General features: G+C 39.1%; 1 protein-coding gene across 5 annotated transcripts in view; it reads right to left on the reverse strand.

The window, feature by feature from the left end:
- usp25 (ubiquitin specific peptidase 25) overlaps positions 1–6,874 on the reverse strand; it is a 31,934-nt gene extending 25,060 nt beyond the window's left edge. For 4 of the 5 annotated variants that reach the window (XM_083567742.1, XM_083567740.1, XM_083567739.1 and 1 more), the window contains exons 1-5: positions 6,640–6,821; positions 1,622–1,699; positions 1,122–1,266; positions 576–699; positions 262–424 (exon numbers count right to left, since the gene is read on the reverse strand). In XM_083567742.1, the coding sequence (XP_083423868.1) occupies positions 262–424; positions 576–699; positions 1,122–1,266; positions 1,622–1,699; positions 6,640–6,681 (552 nt within the window). In that variant the 5' untranslated portion in view covers positions 6,682–6,821. Of the gene's footprint in view, positions 1–261; positions 425–575; positions 700–1,121; positions 1,267–1,621; positions 1,700–6,639 lie in introns of all 5 variants that reach the window. The other variant, XM_083567741.1, reaches the window with a different exon arrangement.
- Between the last annotated feature and the right edge of the window lie 14,340 nt (positions 6,875–21,214).

Genomic DNA, 21,214 nt, shown 5'->3' on the forward strand with positions numbered 1-21,214 from the left:
AAGCTCATTTTACAGACACTAGTATCACCTTGTCCCTTATCTAACACGTTATTAACAGGCTCTAACATGCGCAAAATGCATATTTAGTGTCCAACTGAAGGTCTATAGCGCTTTAAGCATCCTAAGGGGGTGATTGGGATAGCTCTGTGATTTTATTTTTACCTGTGGGGTGTCACATTTTACTTTCATGACTTATTATAAAACAAATATATCCGACAAACCGTGCTGTTTACAATTAGACCTGGGCACAATGGCGCTCACTTGTATGACGGCACTGAACCAGCATGTGTTGCCCACGTTCTTCAGGCCAACCGGGCAGTTACCCTGCCGCTTCCTGTCATGAGGGTTGGGGGAGTCGCTCCACACCTCCGTGTGTGTGCGCTTCAGGCTGGCTTTGTTCTCCGCTATGCTTGCCTCCAACACCCTGAGAGATAAAACAGCACACTAGAATCCTTCTAAAATCAAAATAATGTAAATAAATCAAAGAGATTTTTTTAACTCCAATAATACCCTTTAACACCACAGAACAGGAACAACAATAAAAAAGTCTGAGTTTGTCATGGCTTGTGAAGCACCTGCTGATCGCCTGCTCCTCATCGGTGATGCCCGTCTCCCTGAAGGCCCGGTTGGACTCCTCCAGGCTGAGCGCGATAGCTCTTTGAAGGTCATCTTTGTCGTCTCCTGTCAGATCAATCACATCTGAAAGACGAGTCAAAAAGCACCCCGCTTCCTTTATTCAAGATGAACTCCCGCAATGATATAAAAGAAACAGCTCTTTACTACAATAAAATATATAATTTACACCACCATCAAGATTTACAGCATGTGGGAATAATTACCAGGTCTGGCTCTTGATGCATGACAAGAGCTTGGATATTCTTATTCATGTATTCATGAGTCATAATTTAGGGGTAGTGTCGCCATTAAATACTTTTAATTATTAATATATGTAGCATAGAACTTCAACTGTTTCTCATCGGAGCAAGTGGAAGTGCGTCCAAGTCATCACTCGCCCCGCGAACAGTAGATACACAACTCAAATTAAACGAGTCATGAGAAAGCTGATTTCCAAGCCTGGAACATTTTTTAGCTGTGTACCCAGAGCAGGAGTAAATACGTACTCGTGTCAGCCTGGCTGCCGACGCTGATGTATCTGTCGTTGCCGATCTGTGCGGTTTGATAGTAGGTGGCTTCATCCTGTTGAGGGACTTTGGCGTTCTTCTCTGTAAGAAAGGCTACTGCCTCAGCTAAGTCACCATTGCTGACCTGATGAACAAAATGACACCATTCAAAATGGGTCTGGTTTCAGCATCACACTTACACTAAAATGGGGTTCATTTAGGCTACTCATGTTGATTTTGTCAGGGAAGGCTGAAATTAATCTGGTAATCTGTGAAAGCCACAACCAAAACTGAGTTTTGTCCTAAGGGAACAAAGGTTTTTGTTTTAACAAGCTGCTAAAACATAAACTGACTTGTACTGTAAAAGTTATGCAACATCCCATGCAGCTACAGACAGACATAAATATTCTATAGTAAATAATTTTGTTTCCGTCCTGTGATTGATTATTTTCCTCTAAAATGTAAAATAAGTATTGACGGCACTAATAGAGCCTCTTTACCTGTAGGGCCTGTTGTAATAGCTGAACATCTGTAGTGCCAGTAACTTCCCTCAGCTGATTCAGTAACGTCTGTTGATGCTGTGGAAAGATCACACACACAAATCTAAAGTTGTACCAGATATACACATAGGATCTTATTGTTTTTGAAGAAATTGAAATGCAGCATTGAAATGCACATGTTCTTACTGACAGTACTTCTTAAAGCTGTTTAAAACAACCCTGTTTATTCTAACTTTGTATAACAATGTCATGGATTAGCACAATATAAAGTTTTACAGCTGTGATCAGTGATTTTGGGTTAAGAGAGACATTTCTTAAAAAATCCTTTCAAAAACACAGGCTTGCTCGAATGCAGAGCGCAGTTTCTTCTCTATTAGCAGATCGAGTGAAAATGTCAACACCAAAAACCTTTAATTCTGATACAAGCCTTCCATGAGGCCTTAAAAGGAACTGTGTGAACTAATGAGTAATATAAATGACGGGCCAAACTACATGCGTGTCATTACTGCTATGTGACTTTGAAGTAACTAAAAACTAGGCAGGACATTTCTCACAGATCATGTGCTCCAGCTTTCCCAGAGTTCTCACCAGAGACTTTGAGAAAAACAGCAATAAATAATGCATCCCACCCCACCCCACCCCATTCACCTTGATAAAGATTTAAGGAATAATAAAAGAAAACACATCAGATTAAAAAAATATATAATAATCTCCTGGCACCAGGTTAATTACAATATTGAGTCACACGTCTCTTCTCCAAGCAGCTGCTTCTGAGCCATCAATCTAATTTTAATAAAATGCCACATGATGATAAAGAAGCTTCGCAAGCTCCCCTGTCCGCACGCTGACAAGCATAGTTTATGTACATCTGACTACAGGATACAGTCAAATACAATACTTTACAAATAATTGTAAAAACTCGGATAAATGTCAGTGTACTGGTTAAACATATTGATGAATAAACTGAAATACATGTATATGATGGTAAAAAAATCTAACTTCTTGAGCCCTGGCTTCTCAGCTCAGCTCTTTTCTAAGGTATACAGGAGATTTATAATCTTTATTTAAAACGTTATAATCAACGTGCACAAAAGCAGCAATAAATGACAAGAAGTTACAAACCTCACTATCGATTGCAATGTGTTCGAATTCTAATTGCAATCACTTTCTGACAGGAAATGGCTCCAGTGAAGTATGGATGCACTAAGGATGGGATCCTGTGCCCACAATTAGATTGTGAAAAGCACAGGCCTTTACAAATGCCTACAAATCTAAAGGTACTGTGTGTTTTAGCAAAGTTTTAGTGGATATATTTATTTTTAAATCTCTATATTATTTTTAATTTTGTTTTGTGGTCTGGGTGATCCCATACTGCATCCATAATATTCAGGTCTGACTGTCAGTGTATATCAGCTGTTTTTGCTTTAAACACAATTTCACTTCATTATCACTGTTATCCTACTTTCCAGAAGGAATGGTAATTAATTAAAACCTGTCTGTACTTTACAGCATTCATGATCCTATAGATTAAAACTAGATCACCAACATCACTAGCAGGACAGGCTCTTCACTATGTTTTACTGAAGGCTACCAGCACTCATTCTTCCATCTTTCTTCAAATCTCATTCTCACGTACTGTCAAAGAAAAAAAACGTGCATTTGTCTCGCCGTAAGAATCTTTTTAACTTTTCTTTATTCTAATCTTTGTGAAAGTAAAACTATATTATAATCTTATTACCCTGTTCCGCTTCAGGGAAAGTGGTTTCTTGGCTCCACAAAGACCATTACTGTTCAAGCCTTTTCAGACAGGTCATCTAGAAGGGTTCATCTTGGCATCCCGATGAAGCTGCCAGATGCTGAGCCCCGGTCCCTGGTTTTCCTTCTAGTCTCTCAAAGAAAAACCTCTAAAAAACAGATTTGGCTTGACTACATCTTCAGTATCTATTTTGTTTGCTGTTGAAGAAGTATGATCTGTGAAATTATGTGGTCTTTGGCATTTTTAACGGAATGATGTGATTGAAAGTTAACCTTATTATTAGGAATTCTGATTAATTAAACTCATACAGCATGTGCATGTGATGCTCAAGCATGTTTTACACAAACCTGGTGCAACAGACCTTTTCCACAGCAGTCATTTTGACATGATATAGTAAGACAAATACAAGTGTTAGCAATGACTTAAATTAGGGTTCTGTTCTATTTACGTTTACCAGAACCAGGTTCCTGCTTTTGCAGAAATGCGGTAGGTCATACTAAAAACCTGCCACTTTATCTATAGAAGCTCATTTAGTTCCCTTATGCTGTTATAATAACCTCCACTCTTCTGGGAAGATGTTCCATTAGATTTTGAAGTGTGCTTGTGGAAATCTGTGCTCGTTCAGACACAAGGGTTTTGGGTGAGTTCCAATTCAGGTCTGAACTCTATAAAAGATCACCCAAGATCTTCCACTCAAACCCATGCAAACCTTCATAAAGCTGGCTTTGTGAACAGGAGCCTTGTCATGCTGGAACAGGTTTGGGTTCTAGTTTAAGTGAAGGGAAAATGTGATGCTACCACATCCAAAGACATGGTATAGAATTTAAGACCTCCAACTTCAGGGGTTTCAATACTTTTTCCTATATAGTCTATCGATCATCTATCAAACTGCCTTGTGAAAAGAAGTGATTTTTTTTCTGCAAGTTGTCCTTAGTAAAGGAATTACTTACTCTTAAATTGTGAATTGAACAACTTTTGGATCTTTGGTGTTTTGCACTGATGAAGAATCTGAATTAAGTAAATAATCATTATGTGACAGATAAACTCTAGATATAAATTCAAATATTCTCTCTAACAGCTGATTCAACCATAATCAAGCAGACAATTACTTTATCACCTCACCCTACAGCTCTCTTCTTTTTTTCAACAAAGACACATGATTGACCTGTTCATGCAGCACAGGTTTATTTCATAACTACTGAAGCATACTGTTTTATCTTGTAATGCAAATTACACTGCGTCAGGCAGAACAAACTTTCCTCTTTTCTCTTAAGGACACAGTTTTTTAAAACACCTTTAAACCGATGGCACGCTGATCAAACCGCTCTTCTCTCACGCACACACAAATGATATGTCCCTCAGTCACTTTCCCAGCGTGCACAGCGGCATTTCACAACCGTCCTTTGACAAGCAGTGGCGATGCCAAAAAAAAACCTGAGACCTCAGATGACACTTAGATGAGCGCAATAAGAAAACACGGCCTGTGTGTTTGAAATGTTTTGTAGGAACGTCGGCACAAAAACTCTGGTCTGGGAAGTATGTATGTAAAGACTTGTTAAAAGCAATACTGACCGCATGCCACCGTGTTGGGAGAAAAGTGCATAAAAGTAAACGTGTAAACCTTATATAAATATATATAAAAGCAATAAACTGTCCACAGAAGGACACACTTTTGTGGACACCCAATTCGCCTACCATCTGTCCTAAATACTAAACGGAGATTAGAATCGGTGCATCCCAAATCGCAGTAAGCTGAAAGAAGTATTCCAAAAGGCTAGAAAGGAGTTTGTTCGCCACAACAGAATGTCGCGACTACGCAAAACAATGCCCACTTCTGTTACATGACGCTGTGGTACAGCTACAGTACTTTTAGTGCATAAGATTTAGATTTTGAACAAGGTTTGCAGAAAATAGAAAGAAACGTTATACTTGTCACATAGACATTATAGCACTGTAAAATGCTGTCTATGCACAGCCCAGGGATGTTAGGAAGCGCAGTGTCGGCCATGATACAGAGAAAACAGGGGATTGAGGATCTTGCTCATGGGCCCAACAGTGTCAGCTTGACGGTGCTGGGGTTTCAGCCCCTGTCTTTCCTACCAGTAAGCAAGAGCCTTAACCACCATTTTGTAATGTGATCCTGGTCAAAAGACAAAAATTACACCCCTGAGGGCTGAAGCACATATCTTCTCTCCTGGAGCATTTTTTTATCTTCTATATCGCATTAGAGTTGGAAAAACACTAGACTAGTAAAGGACCTAGCATGTGGAACACATGCTTTCACGGTTTCCCATCACTAAACACGAGATAGTTTTGCTTCAGTTTTCATTTTATTTTAGGGAAATCATGTCTAAGAGGTGACTAGTACAGGACACTAAAGACTAGACTAGTACAGGATGAGTCAGGAACCCACTCATTTCCATCACTGACCACATTAAAAATGATATGAAACCTTATGTTTTTGTGCAATTAATTTGCACTACATGTTTTTTAAGCTGCATTCAGTTTTCCGTTTATTACATGGGAATCATGTCTAAGAGGTGCTTAGACTTCTTTCTAGAAATGTACCTGAAAGATCTCTACTGGAGCATCTACTGAAGCATGTATCGTCTCTCCTGGAGCATCTTCGATCTTCTACAATGCATTGAATTGAACAAAGACAAGACTAGTATGACCAGGATGAGTTAGGAGAACATGTTCCCACGTTTTCCCATCACTGGCCACGTTAAAACATGATCTGAAACCCCACGATTGGTTTTGCTTGAACATAAACACACACTCCTCAGACTCAGTGAGTAATAAACGCGTTATAAACATGTTACACATGTGGATGTTGCGCAATCGGTGCAACGTTTTATTAAATCTCGAAAGACCTGTTCGGAATGAAACAGTAAATACTGAAAAATACAAATTAAAAACAATGGTTGAACATGCCGAAGCAGTCTTCTACCCGAGCCCAGGCGGCGTTACGTGGCCAGCAGCTCGTTTCTAGGCGTGTCACGCAGCCCATGTAAACATTTAGCTACTCGGCTAGCTGACTAGCTGACATTCTGGGAAAATTTTGACGTGAAGGATAATGCAGTGCAGCTCGCTCAAAACCTTTTGTGGCAATAAATAAGCAAATAAATAGATAAACAAATTAAGTAAGCCGTGTGCACATAGCTTCCAGGTGGAAGACTCGCAGACGCTAGCTAGTTTGTTCGCCCGCTAAAGCTAACGCTAGGTTTCCGCACAGTGGCGCAAAGAAAAAGCGCTGGGTTACCTTCTGAGAGTGCTGCTGGAGAACATTCTGCTCCACGGTCATGGCCGCTCCAGGTTGCAAATTAAATGAAATTTATATTTTAAAAAAAACCTCCGAGTGCTGGAGTAAATACTAGTTAAAAGGTCCTCCCGCGGAGTAGCGCAGCAGCGGGCGCCATGGGAAGCGCAGGCATGGGATACAGTGAGGGGGGGGGCAACACGACCCGTTTTTTCCCTACCCGTATTTGACTCATCCCGCCTTCTCCACTCGGATTAATCAGTTTCTCAACGCTCCTACGAATAAGCCAATTGAATTCGGAGTACCACAGGGTGCTGGCCAATCAGCGCGCAGGATATGAGATTGTACGAATACGGGCGGGAAACACGAAATGGGACAAAGTCGTTTTCGTTTATCCTGAAAGTGCAATTAGAAGGGTCTGGTTTACTTTCACTTTAATCATTATATTATATTATTCAGTGGCTAGATGATTATATTATGTAAAAAAATATTAATAATGAAATCAAATAAAACCATTAAATATTGTCAGTGATATGGATCCATTTTGTTTCCATGCGTTTTAATCGTTTTTTTATTTAAAAATAATATTAAAATGAACAGAAAGTGAAACTTTAAAGGTTTTAGAGGATGATGTCATTTTATTATGAAAAAAAGGGGGAAAAGGAGAAACGAATCTTCAGCTGTTAAGGATGTGGCACTACCCTTCCTGTCAGAAGAGCATGAATAAACTACTGTATATGAATCGGGGGTTAAAGTGCGCATGCGCGTTTCTCCACTATGTAATCATTGTTTTTTCTTTTTAAATAGTAAAATATTACCCTGGAAAGATCAACTAGTTAAACTAACTAGTATATCTAAGCAGAAGTGCTTTGAGTGTTAAAAAAAAAAAAGGCTTAAAAAAATTAAAATAAAGTCTGAATGCAAAAATGGATGTCAGGAAAGATTCGGTGTATAACATAATACTTGAAAGGAGTCTCCAATGTACCAGTACACGATGAAGCAGAAACTTCTCAGGACACATGTCTTCTTTGTGTGTAAAGAGAGAGAAAAGCAGAGGTTTATGAATGATGACTGTTTATATTTGTATATGTTTATATGTGATATCCTTACGTGAGAACAGGAACTACCTTGTTTTAAATGTAACCATAATTGGATAAAAACAAAAAGATTGCATGCAATTAAGCAAAAACCCAGCCATTAGGGTTGCACAGGCCAGTGCACTCTTAGTGCTGTTTCCAAGCCCGGATTAATGTGGAGGGTTGTGTTAGGAAGGGCATCCAGCGTAAAACGTAGTAAAACAAACCAAATCAAATATGCGTAAAACAAACAAAATATGCGGTTAACGAATCAGAAATTCATTCTGGATCGGTCGAGGCCCGGGTTATCAACAACCGCCACAGGTGTCTTTAGCTAACAGGGTACTGGTGGAAATTGGGCTACTGCTGGCCAAAGGAGGAGAAGGAGAGGAGGAAGACATCTACAGAGACAGCAGGAAAAAGAGAAGTGAAGGAGTTGGAGTCGGGTTGGTACTTTAAATGTTGGTACTATGACTGGTAAAGGGAGAGAGGTAGCTGATATGATGAAAAGGAGAAAGGTAAATATGTGGTGTGTTCAGGAGACCAAGTGAAAAGGGAGTGAGGCCAGGAACATGGTGTTGGGTGATCCTAAGGGAAGAGATTATTAAGAGTGTAGTGGAGGTGAAGAGAGTTTCTGATAGGGTGATGAACGTGAAGCTGGAAGTTGAAGGGTTGATGATAAATGTCATCAGTGTCTATGCTCCACAAGTGGGTTGTGAAAAGGAGGAGAAAGAAAAAAATCAAGTTGGATGAAGTGGCAGAAGGTGTACCTAGGAATGAACGATTGGTGATTGGGGCAGACTTTAATGGGCATGTAGGTGGAAGGATCAGAGGTGATAAGGAGGTGATGGGTAGGTATGGCTTTAGGGAGACGAATGTGGAAGGGCAGATGGTGTTAGATTTTGCTAAAAGGATGGAAATGGCAGTGGTGAATACTTATTGTAAGAAGAAGGAGAAGCATAGGGTGACGTATAACAGGTGGACTATGTTTTATGTATGTGGTGGAATGAGGGAGTGCAGGAAAGCATAAGGAGAATCTGCAGAAAGATAAGAAAAGAAGGCAGGAGTACAAGGAGATGCAGCAGATAAGGAGGGATGTGGCGAAAGCCAAGGAAAAGGCATATGAGGAGCTGTATGAGAAGTTGGACACAAAGGAAGGAGAAAAAGATTTATACCGATTAGTCAGGCAGAGGGACCGAGCTGGGAATGATGTGCTGCAAGTTAGAGCAATAAAGGATGTAGTGTGTTGACTAGTGAGGAGAGTGTGTTGAGAAGATGGAGGGAGTATTTTCAGCAGCTGATGAATGAGGAAAATGAAAGAGAGAGAGAAGGTTGGATGATGTGGAGATGGTGAAGCAGGAAGTGAATAGGATTAGTAAGGAGAAAGTGAGAGCAGAGATTAAGAATGGAAAGTCGGTAGGACCTGCAATGTTGTATGGTTTAGAGACAGTGGCATTGACCAAAAGACAGGAGGTGGAGCTGGAGGTAGCAGAGCTGAAGATGTAGAGATTTTTATTGGGAGTAAGAACGATGAACAGGATTAAAAATGTGTTCATTAGAGAGACAGAGCATGTAGGACGTTTTGGGGACAGGGTGAGAGAGGCCCGATTGAGATGGTTTGGACATGTGCAGAGGAGGGACATGGGGTATATCGGTAGGAGAATGCTAAGGATGAAGCCACCAGGGAGGAGGAAAAAAGGAAGGCCAAAAAGGAGGTTAATAGATGTGGGAAGGAAGATGTAGAAGATAGAGTAGTATGGAGACAGATAATCCTCTGTGGCGCCCCCTAATGGGAGCAGCAGAAAGAAGAAGAATCAAAATCAGAATCAGAAATAGCTTTATTACCAAGTATGCTTACACGCACAAGGAATTTGACTTGGCACCAGGAGCTTCCAGTGCAGGAGAAGTACAGACATAGTGTAACAGAATAGTAAACCAGACAGTTAAATAATGCAATATATACAGAGAAAAAACTTGCTAAATAAATGTACAGATGTTATTTACAAGTGTTCAGTTTACAAATGGACTATTTGGATTCTATTTACAAATGTGACAGTTATGATTGACAATGTGTAGTTAGTCTGGTCTGCGCTACAGAGCTCTATCCACCAGAACAGCCGGGCACAAAAACAGTTTTTTTCTGCAGGTTTTTAGCCACAGTTCGAAGAGAGAGTGGGCTGGGTGTGTGGGGTCCAAAGTGATTTTCTTAGCCCTTTTCTCCACTCTGGATGAGCAAAGGTCTTGGAAAAGAAGATGCAATTAAGCAAAAATAATTAGGGTTGCTGAATAAGAGGACTTAAAATCTTGTGCTGTTAATAAAAATAATAAATAAATAAATAAATAAATAAATAAATAAATAAATAAATAAATAAATAAATAAAATTTTTTAACATTTCATCATTCTAATGAATTAAAATCTTGATTGTTTGTCCTTTAACAACACACCTCCAAGTGTTTCATTCCATATTTGTAATTATTTTTTTTAAAAATCTCAAGAAGATTGTGTTTTTCATACAATTCTGTTTCGTGACCTATTTCCTGACCAGGAAAGATATCATGACAATAAAAAGGAACTCATTTTTTAAAAGTACTAGGGAAATGGAGTGAGCTGTGGTGAGATGTGGAGTCTGACTCCATACAGTTCTGCTGTGGAATTTTGAGTAGGCTGAAAGCCCCATCCTAAACTACAGACCAAGCAAGAAGCAAAACATATTCTACACCACAAGGCTGTGAATACTTTCCTGTTAATTCTTTACCTCTGATTTCCTTCAGAAACAATATACAGTAAGTAATTGATAAAAACATTTATTAATTTATGATTATATCTTATTAATTATACATTATAAATAATCTCCTTATATATGTATTTTTTTCAGTTCAGTCAAGTCAAGTCAAGTCAAGTCAAGTTTATTTGTATAGCGCTTTTCACAATAGACATTGTCTCAAAGCAGCTTTACACAAATGAACAGTTAAGGTGAATGTTGTGAATTTGTCCCTGTGGCAAGGAAAAACTCCCTTAGATGTTATGAGGAAGAAACCTTGAGAGGAACCAGACTCAAAAGGGGAACCCATCCTCATTTGGGTGATATCAAGAGTTTGATCATAAATCTTTCAACAGTACAGAACACTGGAGAGTGAGAACTAACATGAGTACTGGAGTATAAGATTATAAGTGATGTTCTTTCTGCAGTCTTATAAAGTCTATATGGTTAGTAGCTCCTAGTTTTATGAGCTCAGAATTTGTGATCATCACAGATCCAGCATCAACTTCTCCATGCCAGAGCCTTTAACACTCCAGGAGGTCCAATGTCAAAACTCCACACATGTAGCGGGATCCAAATGGCACTGGTACGTCTCTAGATGGTTCGGGATATTTGCGAGTTTGGCATCTACTTCTTCAAAGGTCCGTAATCATCATGAGGTGGGAGGTGACTGGAGCTGGCCAAACCTCAGGGTGTCTCGGGATGGGTAAAGAGAGAGAAGCAGTGGAGAGGAATTAGCGTAGCTGCTGTTCATGATATTAACAGCACAAGTTGATAATGTGCATGTGATCAGATGTTCTGGAGCACAAGGTTATGATATGTGATGTGTGTTATGTGTAGGCTTTGCTAAAAAGATATGTTTTTAATCTACACTTAAACTGGGAGAGTGTGTCTGAGCCCCGAACACTGTCAGGTAGACTGTTCCAGAGTTTAGGAGCTAACTGTGAAAATGCTCTACCACCTTTAGTGGACTTTGCTATTCTAGGAACTACTATAAGCCCAGAGTTTAGAGATCTCAGGGAGTGTGGCGGATTGTAGCGCGTTAAAAGACTGGATAGATACATGGGAGCCAAACCATTTAGTGCTTTATAAGTGAGAAGTAATAGTTTGTAGTCTATTCGAAACTTAACAGGAAGCCAATGTAGGGACGATAGGATTGGGGTTATGTAATCATATTTTCTTGACCTTGTGAGAACTCTGGCTGCTGCATTCTGGACTAACTGAAGCTTGTTTATTAATGATGCAGGACATCCACCTAGTAATGCATTACAGTAAACTTTTCTGGAGGTCATAAACGCATGGACGAGCTTCTCTGCATCGGATATAGACAACATGTTTCTTAACTTAGAAATATTTCTAAGGTGAAAGAAGGCTGTTTTGGTAACAGCTCAGTAATTGCTGGTATAGTTGGGTAAGTCCCCACTGTGGGTACTTACCCAACTTAATCCACCTCTTAATACCACCACTATCACGTTGTGATTATAAAAACCATCAATACAATATCAAAACGCAATAAAACAACACATGGCATTACAGAGAGAGAGGCATTTCACATATGGTGAATACCATTTTACTACAGCAAGAAACCCAGTTAAGACAACTCCAAACCTCTACACTACAACCGCAACTGTGCCACTTACATCATCTGGAGCAGTTCAGAATCAGTATTTGTCTAATAACATGACAAAAACATAAAAAAAAGGAAATAAAATACAACCTACTCATTAGAGATGCAGATTCATAATTTGCACCGCTCCTCAGAGGCGGTAAGCCAGTGGTACTGCTCGTATTCACAGGTTGAGACAAGCTAGCTAGCTTCGGGGTTGGCAGACCTCTCCTAGCCATCTAGCTTTTCTTGAAAATTGATTTTTAAGCATGTCTGAGACCAAATCAATTTCTGTGATTGTGTACAGAGCGCTACAGATGTGTTTTGCCAGTCGAACTTGGCTGTAACAGTTTACCTATGACCAACCAATCAGAGGACGAAAAAATGCTGACGCTATTCTGGGCCAGCTAGCTGAAATCTGATTGGTTAAAGAAACAGAGGTATTTATTAAGGAGATTATGGTAAAACGCCATCAGAACAGACTAGATTAGGCAGATTAGATTGACATGGCAGCACATAGAGGCTGAAATCTGTTTAGACAAAAACATCTCACATCCACATACATGAACTGGAAGCAGTGCAGCCAAGAGAAACACTACAGAATAAAGAGAATAAACTGTTGGGAATAAATTAATACAATTTCATGGAACAAATATTAGAATTTAGGTTGTGAATGTAGGTCAGTGCTTCTGATAGTGTTTAGGCTAGCAGAGAAGGCTTTGCTGGCTCTGACCGCCCACCACTTTAATGATGACGTTAAATCATCTTTGTTGTTTTGTTGAATACAAACAAAACTATGAAATTAATGCACAATTATGTATTTGCTGGAATTGCTGGAAGTATATAATTACCAAGTAATGAACACGGAAGTGAGAACAGCTGTAAAAGTACAAAAAGGCATGTGAACACATAAAGCAAGAACGAGATGGAGGCAAAGAAATAACAAACAAACACAAGAGACAGGTTAAGAGATAACAAACAACCACACATGGCCACAAAAGAACTAAAGAGAAGGCTACCGCTATGAGCAGGCACGCGTTTCAAGCTAATACAAAAGGATTGAGGTGGAATTCTGACAAAACACAAAACAAGGTCCTTCCTTGGTGGTCCAGCCTTTGTTGGCCAAATGTCCACACTAGACCCATGGCCTTGTGGTAGACATTACAAGGACCTGCGCCAGGCTCACGAAAGTCAGACAGCTGGAACAGATCGTGGAAAGAGGCTGCACTGCCGAACCCTGGCTGGAGCGAGTCGTGGGTGGAGCCTTGCTGTCAGCCCCTGGGGTAAGCATGTTGTGGTTGTATGCCACACCACCACCATTGCCCCCTGGCATGGGCAGGGGTTGGAAACTGCCTCATCAAACTCTTATTAGAACTTGTATTGGAAGGCCGCCTTATCAGCCTTAGACATTAACAGGTCTTCAAAGGAATACACACTGTCCTCCTCAAACTCGGATTCATCCACCTCAGGCTGAATCACAACATGAAAGGCTACCTTTGTGTCTAAAAATGTAAAGTTAAATGGTACAAAGCTCTATAACTAGAGACTACTTCCATAAATATTACATAAACGCTGTGGCGGGTCGTTCATTTAACATCTTGGCCTTAAGTGGTGTCCTAACTAAACCAATCCACCTCTTAATACCATCATTATGATGCAAATGCTACAGAAACTATCAATATTCTAGAGAAGCACAGCTTAACAGAGCGTTGCATGACAGACAGGTATCTTATGCATTGAGAATGAATGCCAATACTAAAGCAACAAACCCAATCAACTCAATTCAACAAGTCTCCTTTCACTGCAGCCACATGCACCGTCTGTATTCATCATCACTGGCAGAAACATCATTTGTAACTTCAGAAAATGACCCCAGGTGCATTATGGTGGTCCAGGGGATTTGAATTGAAGAAAAATGTATGATTTTGTGGAAATTTCTTTGGGAAAAATGTATAATGGTTCATGAAAAAAGTATAAATGGTCTGTAGAGAAGATCTGTTTAGAACTGTTTTGGCCGACCTTTCCTTGTGATGTGCAGCTTTTCTTGAAACGTCCGTCATGTAAAGGTTGTTGTAGGATTATCTGCGACCAAATAATTTTTTTCTCCTTTATCACCTATTGTGGAAAAACAGCTATTAAATCCACATAAATATATTTGAGCTTGTGCATTTTGCAACAAATGCAGGTTGCGAGTCTGACTAGTGCGCTCTCATCTAATTAAAAGAACATAAAAATGCTGATGCCGTGACTGGACGCCTTCTAAAGGGCCTTGGAGTGGCCAAATCACAGTCTGATTGGTTAAAACAACAGCTTCCAGCAAAACAGATTGCAATCTAACAAGAGCTGTTTATCTCTGTGGCACAGCAGCAGCAGTGCACCAAAGAGGAAAATTATAATATGAAGAAAATGGACTATTGGGGAATAATTTAATTCATATGCATGGACAAAAATATAATGTAAAACGTAAGTCAGTGATTCTGATAGAGTCTAGACAAGCAGAGAAGGCCTTGCTGATACTGACAGCCTGCCACTGCATAAAAATCACCATGTCACCACCTACACACATTTCAATTTGCTATTTTTGGATCATGCGTCAGTTATGAAAGTCCCTGTGTAAACCCATAAGACATTTCAGAAATAGTAACATGCACATTAATATAAACGCATACCAGAGCTTTTTATCAGTTATAGAAAACAAATCGACCAATCAGTAAGCTACCAACTAATCAGAACGGAACTTTCACTACCGATTTGGTGAAATTATATACATATGTTTGATATAATATATGTATGATTTTAATCTGTTAATTGTATGAATTTACTGCACAGAGCATAAAAGTCCAGCAGATGGCACTGTTGCACAATAATGTCCGAGCTAGGCAGTTGCATAACTCTATATTGTAAGCGTGTACTGTTTTTCCGTCCTGTCCTTCAAGACAACGCAAAAGCTCTTATTTATACCCTGACCTGATTCCCCATCAAATCTGAAACATAAACACATTTCTATTTAAAATGTGCAAATCAGATTGCCAGGATATTGCTGATGGTTTGATCCCTCCCTGCTGTACGGTGTGTCTCTGCTCAGATAAGACAAGTGTTTAAAAAAAAAAAAGAAAAAAAAAAAGGTCACCTTTGAGCTGTCATTTGAAGCAAGGATAATTTGAGACTTCTCTGAATGTTTACTTTTCATTACAGCATGACACTGTGTGAGCAGCGTGCGATGACTGATTGCTTGTTTTGAGAGCCGCACATTTTTATTGATATACAATTGTAAAAATTAGAGCCTTAAGTTTTGCAAAAGAAAGTCAGCTGCATTTTTACCTTCATCAGGAACCAAGAATAGATTAATAGAGTACATTAAAGGAATTAAAACAATCTTACACGTATCCTTCTCCACTCAGAGCCTGCATTTGCATAATGGACGCTGATTGGCTTTTACATTTTGTGACACAATACATACACTTACAGCGTCACTGTAAAAATAATAATAATGCAATCGGTTGCTATGCACAAAGCATTGACACCCTTCTAACTCTCAGGTCTCGATAAAATAAAAAAAAAAATACTTGCACAATGTCATAGATTATATATAGTTTATAATTCATGAAATCCCCTGCCATAGAAATCTATATGAGGTGGTAACAAAAAGTTTAAAGTTTTTAGTTTTGTAACACACCAACAGATGGCAGCACAAGGCTGCACACACATTCACAGGGAGCACCGACCTTTATAAGTCAGTGTGCCAAAGAACATCATTCTGTGTAGATCTGAAACTGTGCAACTGGTACTATTCTGACCATGTACGTTACCAAGTCTGCTATTTTAAACACATGCACATTCTGTAAGCTCTCCTCACACGTGAGTTTCTCACCGGAAACATGAACTCACTTCCAGACCTAACCATATCATCGGATTTGGCTTCTGCGGACCCCACCCTCTTCACGAAGATGAAGCCCAAAGGTCGCCATTTTGACACAAAAACACTGTGGCAAGGAATGCTGGGAGCGTGGAATTGCTATGCAAGGGGACTATTTTTGAAGGTGGCAGTGTATAAACGTAGATAAATAAAGTTTTGTAAACCGAGCTAGTTTTGAAACTTCTTGATACCACCTAACTAAGAGTGAAACTAAGAGTGGCTGGGGTTTGTTCCCTGACCAGGGATCAAACCCGGGCCGCAGAGGTGAGAGCGCCGCATCCTAACCACTAGACCACCAGGGATTCATAGTATAGGTTGTAATGGTAGAAAATTATAGTTTCTAAAGCCATATCTGTTTCTTTTTCTTACCTGTTACCTTATAGCTATGTACAGCTAGCTTTAAAGTAGTTTTCAATTAAAAAAAGAAAAAAAAAAGTTTTATATTATGGTAGCCATTAAAATGTGCCTCAACAAACTATGGGACAAAAAGATGGAGAAATCATTTTTATGAACATTGTTATAGCACAATTGCAATGCAAAACATTTCATTCGATGCGTATGCAATCACCTGCATGGTATCTGTGTACTAATAAGCATTTAAGACTGCTGGAAAATGTGCATCTAAAGATCATTCCAAGTGATTTCCATGATTTCGTTTTAAACTCTACCCATACTAAGTGAATCATTTAGATAGATGTGTGTGACTAATGTGTAACATTTTTATTAGTCCTCATATTAAACTGTGTTCAATGTAAATGGCTCCAATGTTAATCGCTCATCCTGGATTGTCTTTGTAGAGCTTCGGGTACACATATATCTGCGTGGCAGAAAAAAATACATTTATATGACAGTGAGATTATGAAAGCTCTAGAGTCAAAGATTTAAATGTGCAGCTTAAGTAGTTCACTGTTACACCATATAAGATTACTACATAGAGTTTTAAAGTCCAATGATGTAGTGCGCTTGTCCCATTGTTGTTGTAGAAATGCTTGATTTTACATTCTGAGTGATAAAGTGCCTCTGTTTTGCGTGTTTGTTTGTGTGTGCGTGCTTGTTTGTGTGTGCGTGTGTGTGTGTGTGTGTGTGTGTGTGTTGTGTTTAGTTGTGGCTTCCTGAATGAAACCCACTGACATTCAGGTAAAGGTAAGATTTTGATCCAAACCTCTGACTGAATATCTTGTGATGAGTTATCATAGAGGATGTTTTCAACATTTTTATGCAAATCCTTAACAAACAGGAAGCTAGCAAACTAGCAAACAGACCATCATAAAGGTGGTCAAATTCCGCAGTTGCCTAAAAAGCCACCGTTTGGCACTTAAATTTTCACTTTTGGATAAAAGTGTGAAACAAATGAAGACTACGGTGGTATCTAATAAAAAACGTTAATTTTATTATAATTTTTTTTTTTTACATTTTGATCACAACCTTGATAGAGCGCATCAAATCACTACCCATATTGTTACCTTGTAACCTTCCCATTAGCTTCTGCTAGGAAGCCTTTATAAACAAGGTCGAGAGTTTAAAGTTTATCTTTTAAACTTTTAAAAGTGCAGAGGTTCATCTCAGAGAAACAGCTGCGATTCTCCATAATCAATAAATCACACACTATCTAATTTATGCAACTAATAGAAGCATCTATTACAATTGTATAATCAAATTCATTCATTAAGTGAAGGCTTTGATGCAAAAAGAGATTCTGCTACTGCAGAATAAATGAGATCAAGTAAATGTATTTATTCATCTTTTGGATCATGTAGACAAGTCCATAATTTGGTTCTCCTGCATGCAACTTTTCTTACAAAGATGACCCGGGCATGTCAGAGAGAGCGGCTTTGGTAAAACGAGCTTGTGCTGTCAAAACTTCTGAATCATTACAGCCATTTTGCAACAAAGAGAGAAACCATCCACCTGAAAAGTATCTGAGGTTCTAAACTACTCGAGTCACCCCATAATGTCTCCTCCAGTCCTCATGGCATCTATCTTAACTGCTCTGTGAAGGTTAGTTAAGGGTCACTCTGATGTATTGGGTCGTGTGGAGAGCTTCTTACCTTTGGGAGAAGGAATGAATCTTTGAGAGCACACAGCACAAATGTGCTCGCGTTGCCCTCGCCGTGACCTTTCACTAACTTCTAATCTCAATCTGGTTTCTCTGTGAGACCGGTCGAAGCCGAGCCACCCTTTTCACATTCGCACGGTTTGGAGAAATGTTTGCGCTGGAAGTGCGTGACCTGTGAAGTTGGCTCAGGGTGGTGTGAAGGGGAAGGACGCATTCACAAAGTACAAAAGAGCACAGTGTCAATACGATCGGAAACAACTCGCAATCTTTATCCTGATACGCAGCAGTGTTGCTGCAGCCGATCGTTCAAACCTTGCATATTTTTTTTTTCGTGCAGAAAGGTAACAGCCTTGGCGTAAAACTTCAAAAGGGTGTTGGTACTGTGACCTTGCACATAGGCTGAAGGTCACATTAAGTGCTATTAAAACAGCACAAGAGAGAGAGTGAGAGACAGAAAAAGACAGCAAGAGAGGGGAGAGGCGGACAGACAGAGAAACAGAGATACAGAAAGAAAGAGAAAGAGAGAGACAGAAATAGAGAGATAAACAAAGGTAGGCAGATAAATGGACAGGGAGAAAGCGCAAGATCTTGAGTAAGAGAAGGAAGGGAGGGGAAAAGAGAGAAAGGGTGTGTGAGGGAGAGAAAAGGAGCAAAATAGAGATCAATAGATTAGACAGTAAGCGAGTGAAAGGATAAACAGAAAAAGAAAAACAGTCAGAGATAGGGAAAAGACAGACAGTGAGAGAGAGAGAGAGAGAGAGAGAGAGAGAGAGAGAAAGAGAGAGAGAGAGAGAGAGAGAGAGAGAGAGAGAGAGAGAGAGAGAGAGAGAGAGAGAGAGAGAGAGAAAGAATTTAAGTGAAAAAGAGAAATACAGTTTTAAACTAACTGAATAATCACCTGAAACCTACGGTCAGGTGACAGCAGGGTGCAGTCTAGAACCATTTAAAGGTTCTTTGACTTGAACGTTCGACATTAAACCCTACAAGTCCGTGTTCTTCATCAGAAGATCAGATAATAGGATATTTTAAGAACACAAAGAACTTTGGACTTTCCAAAGAACCGTTGATGAGCTACAACAACATTTTGAAACCAAGCATGGAGTGTTGATTTAAAAAAATAGAAGTAGATTATTGCTGGCACAATGATGGTAAATGACAAAAGTAACATGTTGGGAAATATGGGGCATTCAGCTGCAGAGCAAATGGAGAAACAAAGGTCATGACCTTTGAGGCTCAGAAAAGCCTTGCAGGAGAAGAAGAGCCTTGCAGGAATTTGAGAAAGTCTACGAGAAAAACTTTGAGAGAGGAATAATATAAACAGGCTTGTGCTTAAAAATGTAAAAACCTTCACATCTATTTTCACTTCTCTACTTTTTTCCTTTCCTTAAATATCATCGATACATTCCTGGTTTCTTGGGGTTTTTTTGTGTGTGTTTGTAAGGATAATTTTCTGTCTCAATCTTTGGATTTTTTTTGTTGTTGTAAGTGGTTCATTCTTGACACTTGTCCATGACAGCCGTCATGCCGAACAGGCCATAAAATGCAATTACACACCTTGCTGTGAATGTTTTGTGAAACAGCAGCTGGGGATTGAGATGAGGAAAAGTTAAATATTGAACTGAACTGAGTAACACACACACACACACACACACACACACACACACACACACACACACACACACACACACACACACACACACACACACGTATGTACACACACTCTGAATAACCTGCGGTTTTTACTGTTCAGTAGCTTTAACTTGAGCTCTAAATAAGTGAAGCTCTGTTGTCCATCCAAATCTGCTCCAGATTTCAAAGCGACAGAAGGACAAACAGCCGATTGTGGGATCTTTCGCACTGACCCTGCCTCCTGACTCATGCCCTAACTCGCTCTTCTCTGTTTTGGAGCCAAAGGAAATAAGGGGTTATGTGAAGTTCATGCATGATAAGAATCTGAGGATGGAGAAGTTCATGTAGAGGGGAAAGAAAGGTTATTTAAAGATGAAGGAAAGGGAACTTGTTTAGAAAAGGGGGAAGTAAGGGCCCAGGGAAGTGTGTGTGTGTGTGTGTGTGTGTGTGTGTGTGTGTGTGTGTGTGTGTGTAAGGGGGACTGGGCTAGTAGGAATCTTAGGAAACTAAAGAGCACTACAAAGTACAAGAATGTTTATGAAAGTAAGATATTTTAGCAAGTCAATCCACCTTAAATATTGACATATTAATTTAATATTTCTCTAATATTAATATATTATTAATAAATAATAATTTAAAAATGTTTCCCTTTACAACTTTTACTCATATCAAGCTTTAATCTTATATAGGCACAAAATTTTAATATTTAAAATTTAGAAATAAATGCAAGACTATTTAATGGAATGAATTACACAATGAATACTGTAGGTTTAATCATCAAATGCTTGCTTTATTGAATTCTTATAATAGAGAAGGTGACTATAATGCAGATATTTGGACTTACTACTCTGTTGTTTCATCGAATAAACACAAAATGTAAAATTTGTTATGCTAATCAACTGGAGATTTCGAAAGTGCAAATCTTTTTGCATTCAGTGAATAGAACTGAAGTGAATAAACACCAGGAGCATTAGTATGAATGGTTAATGTGAATATTCTCAGACATGCAGTTATTGTAAAAGGATCCATTTCGAGGTGACAACAGTAACTCCACTTTATTGCTCCACCACATTATTGATCATTTCTCAATAGCAGCACACTGGGAGTTTTCTAAACTCCTGACCTGATGGACACATTTGTTTTGTCTACAGTGATTCAATGACTCAAAATATTTGAGAATGATAGGGAAAAAATGAGACACAAACACACACGCACGCACACGCGCACACAAACACCATTTTTTGTTTTTTTGTTTTTTGAACAGCACATTGCATGTCAACAGTTTCACAGAAATACTTAATACCATCTGTTTTCTGCAAAGGTCTGGCAGCTAAAGGAGCATCTGCAAGAACCCTTGAGATAAATGAACAAATTTAAACCATTAAAAAAAGACATACGGAAATGTGTCTTTGTGCGTTTTCTTTTACCTAATTGAAAATAATAATAAGAAGAACAAGCGGAGAAGAAGAAGTAGAATTTAAAAAGGCATTTAGATATAAATTATAGCAGATTAGGATTATTTGAATGTAAGAT

This window comes from Silurus aristotelis, assembly GCF_946808225.1.
Source record: "Silurus aristotelis genome assembly, chromosome: 18".
NCBI lineage: Eukaryota > Metazoa > Chordata > Actinopteri > Siluriformes > Siluridae > Silurus > Silurus aristotelis.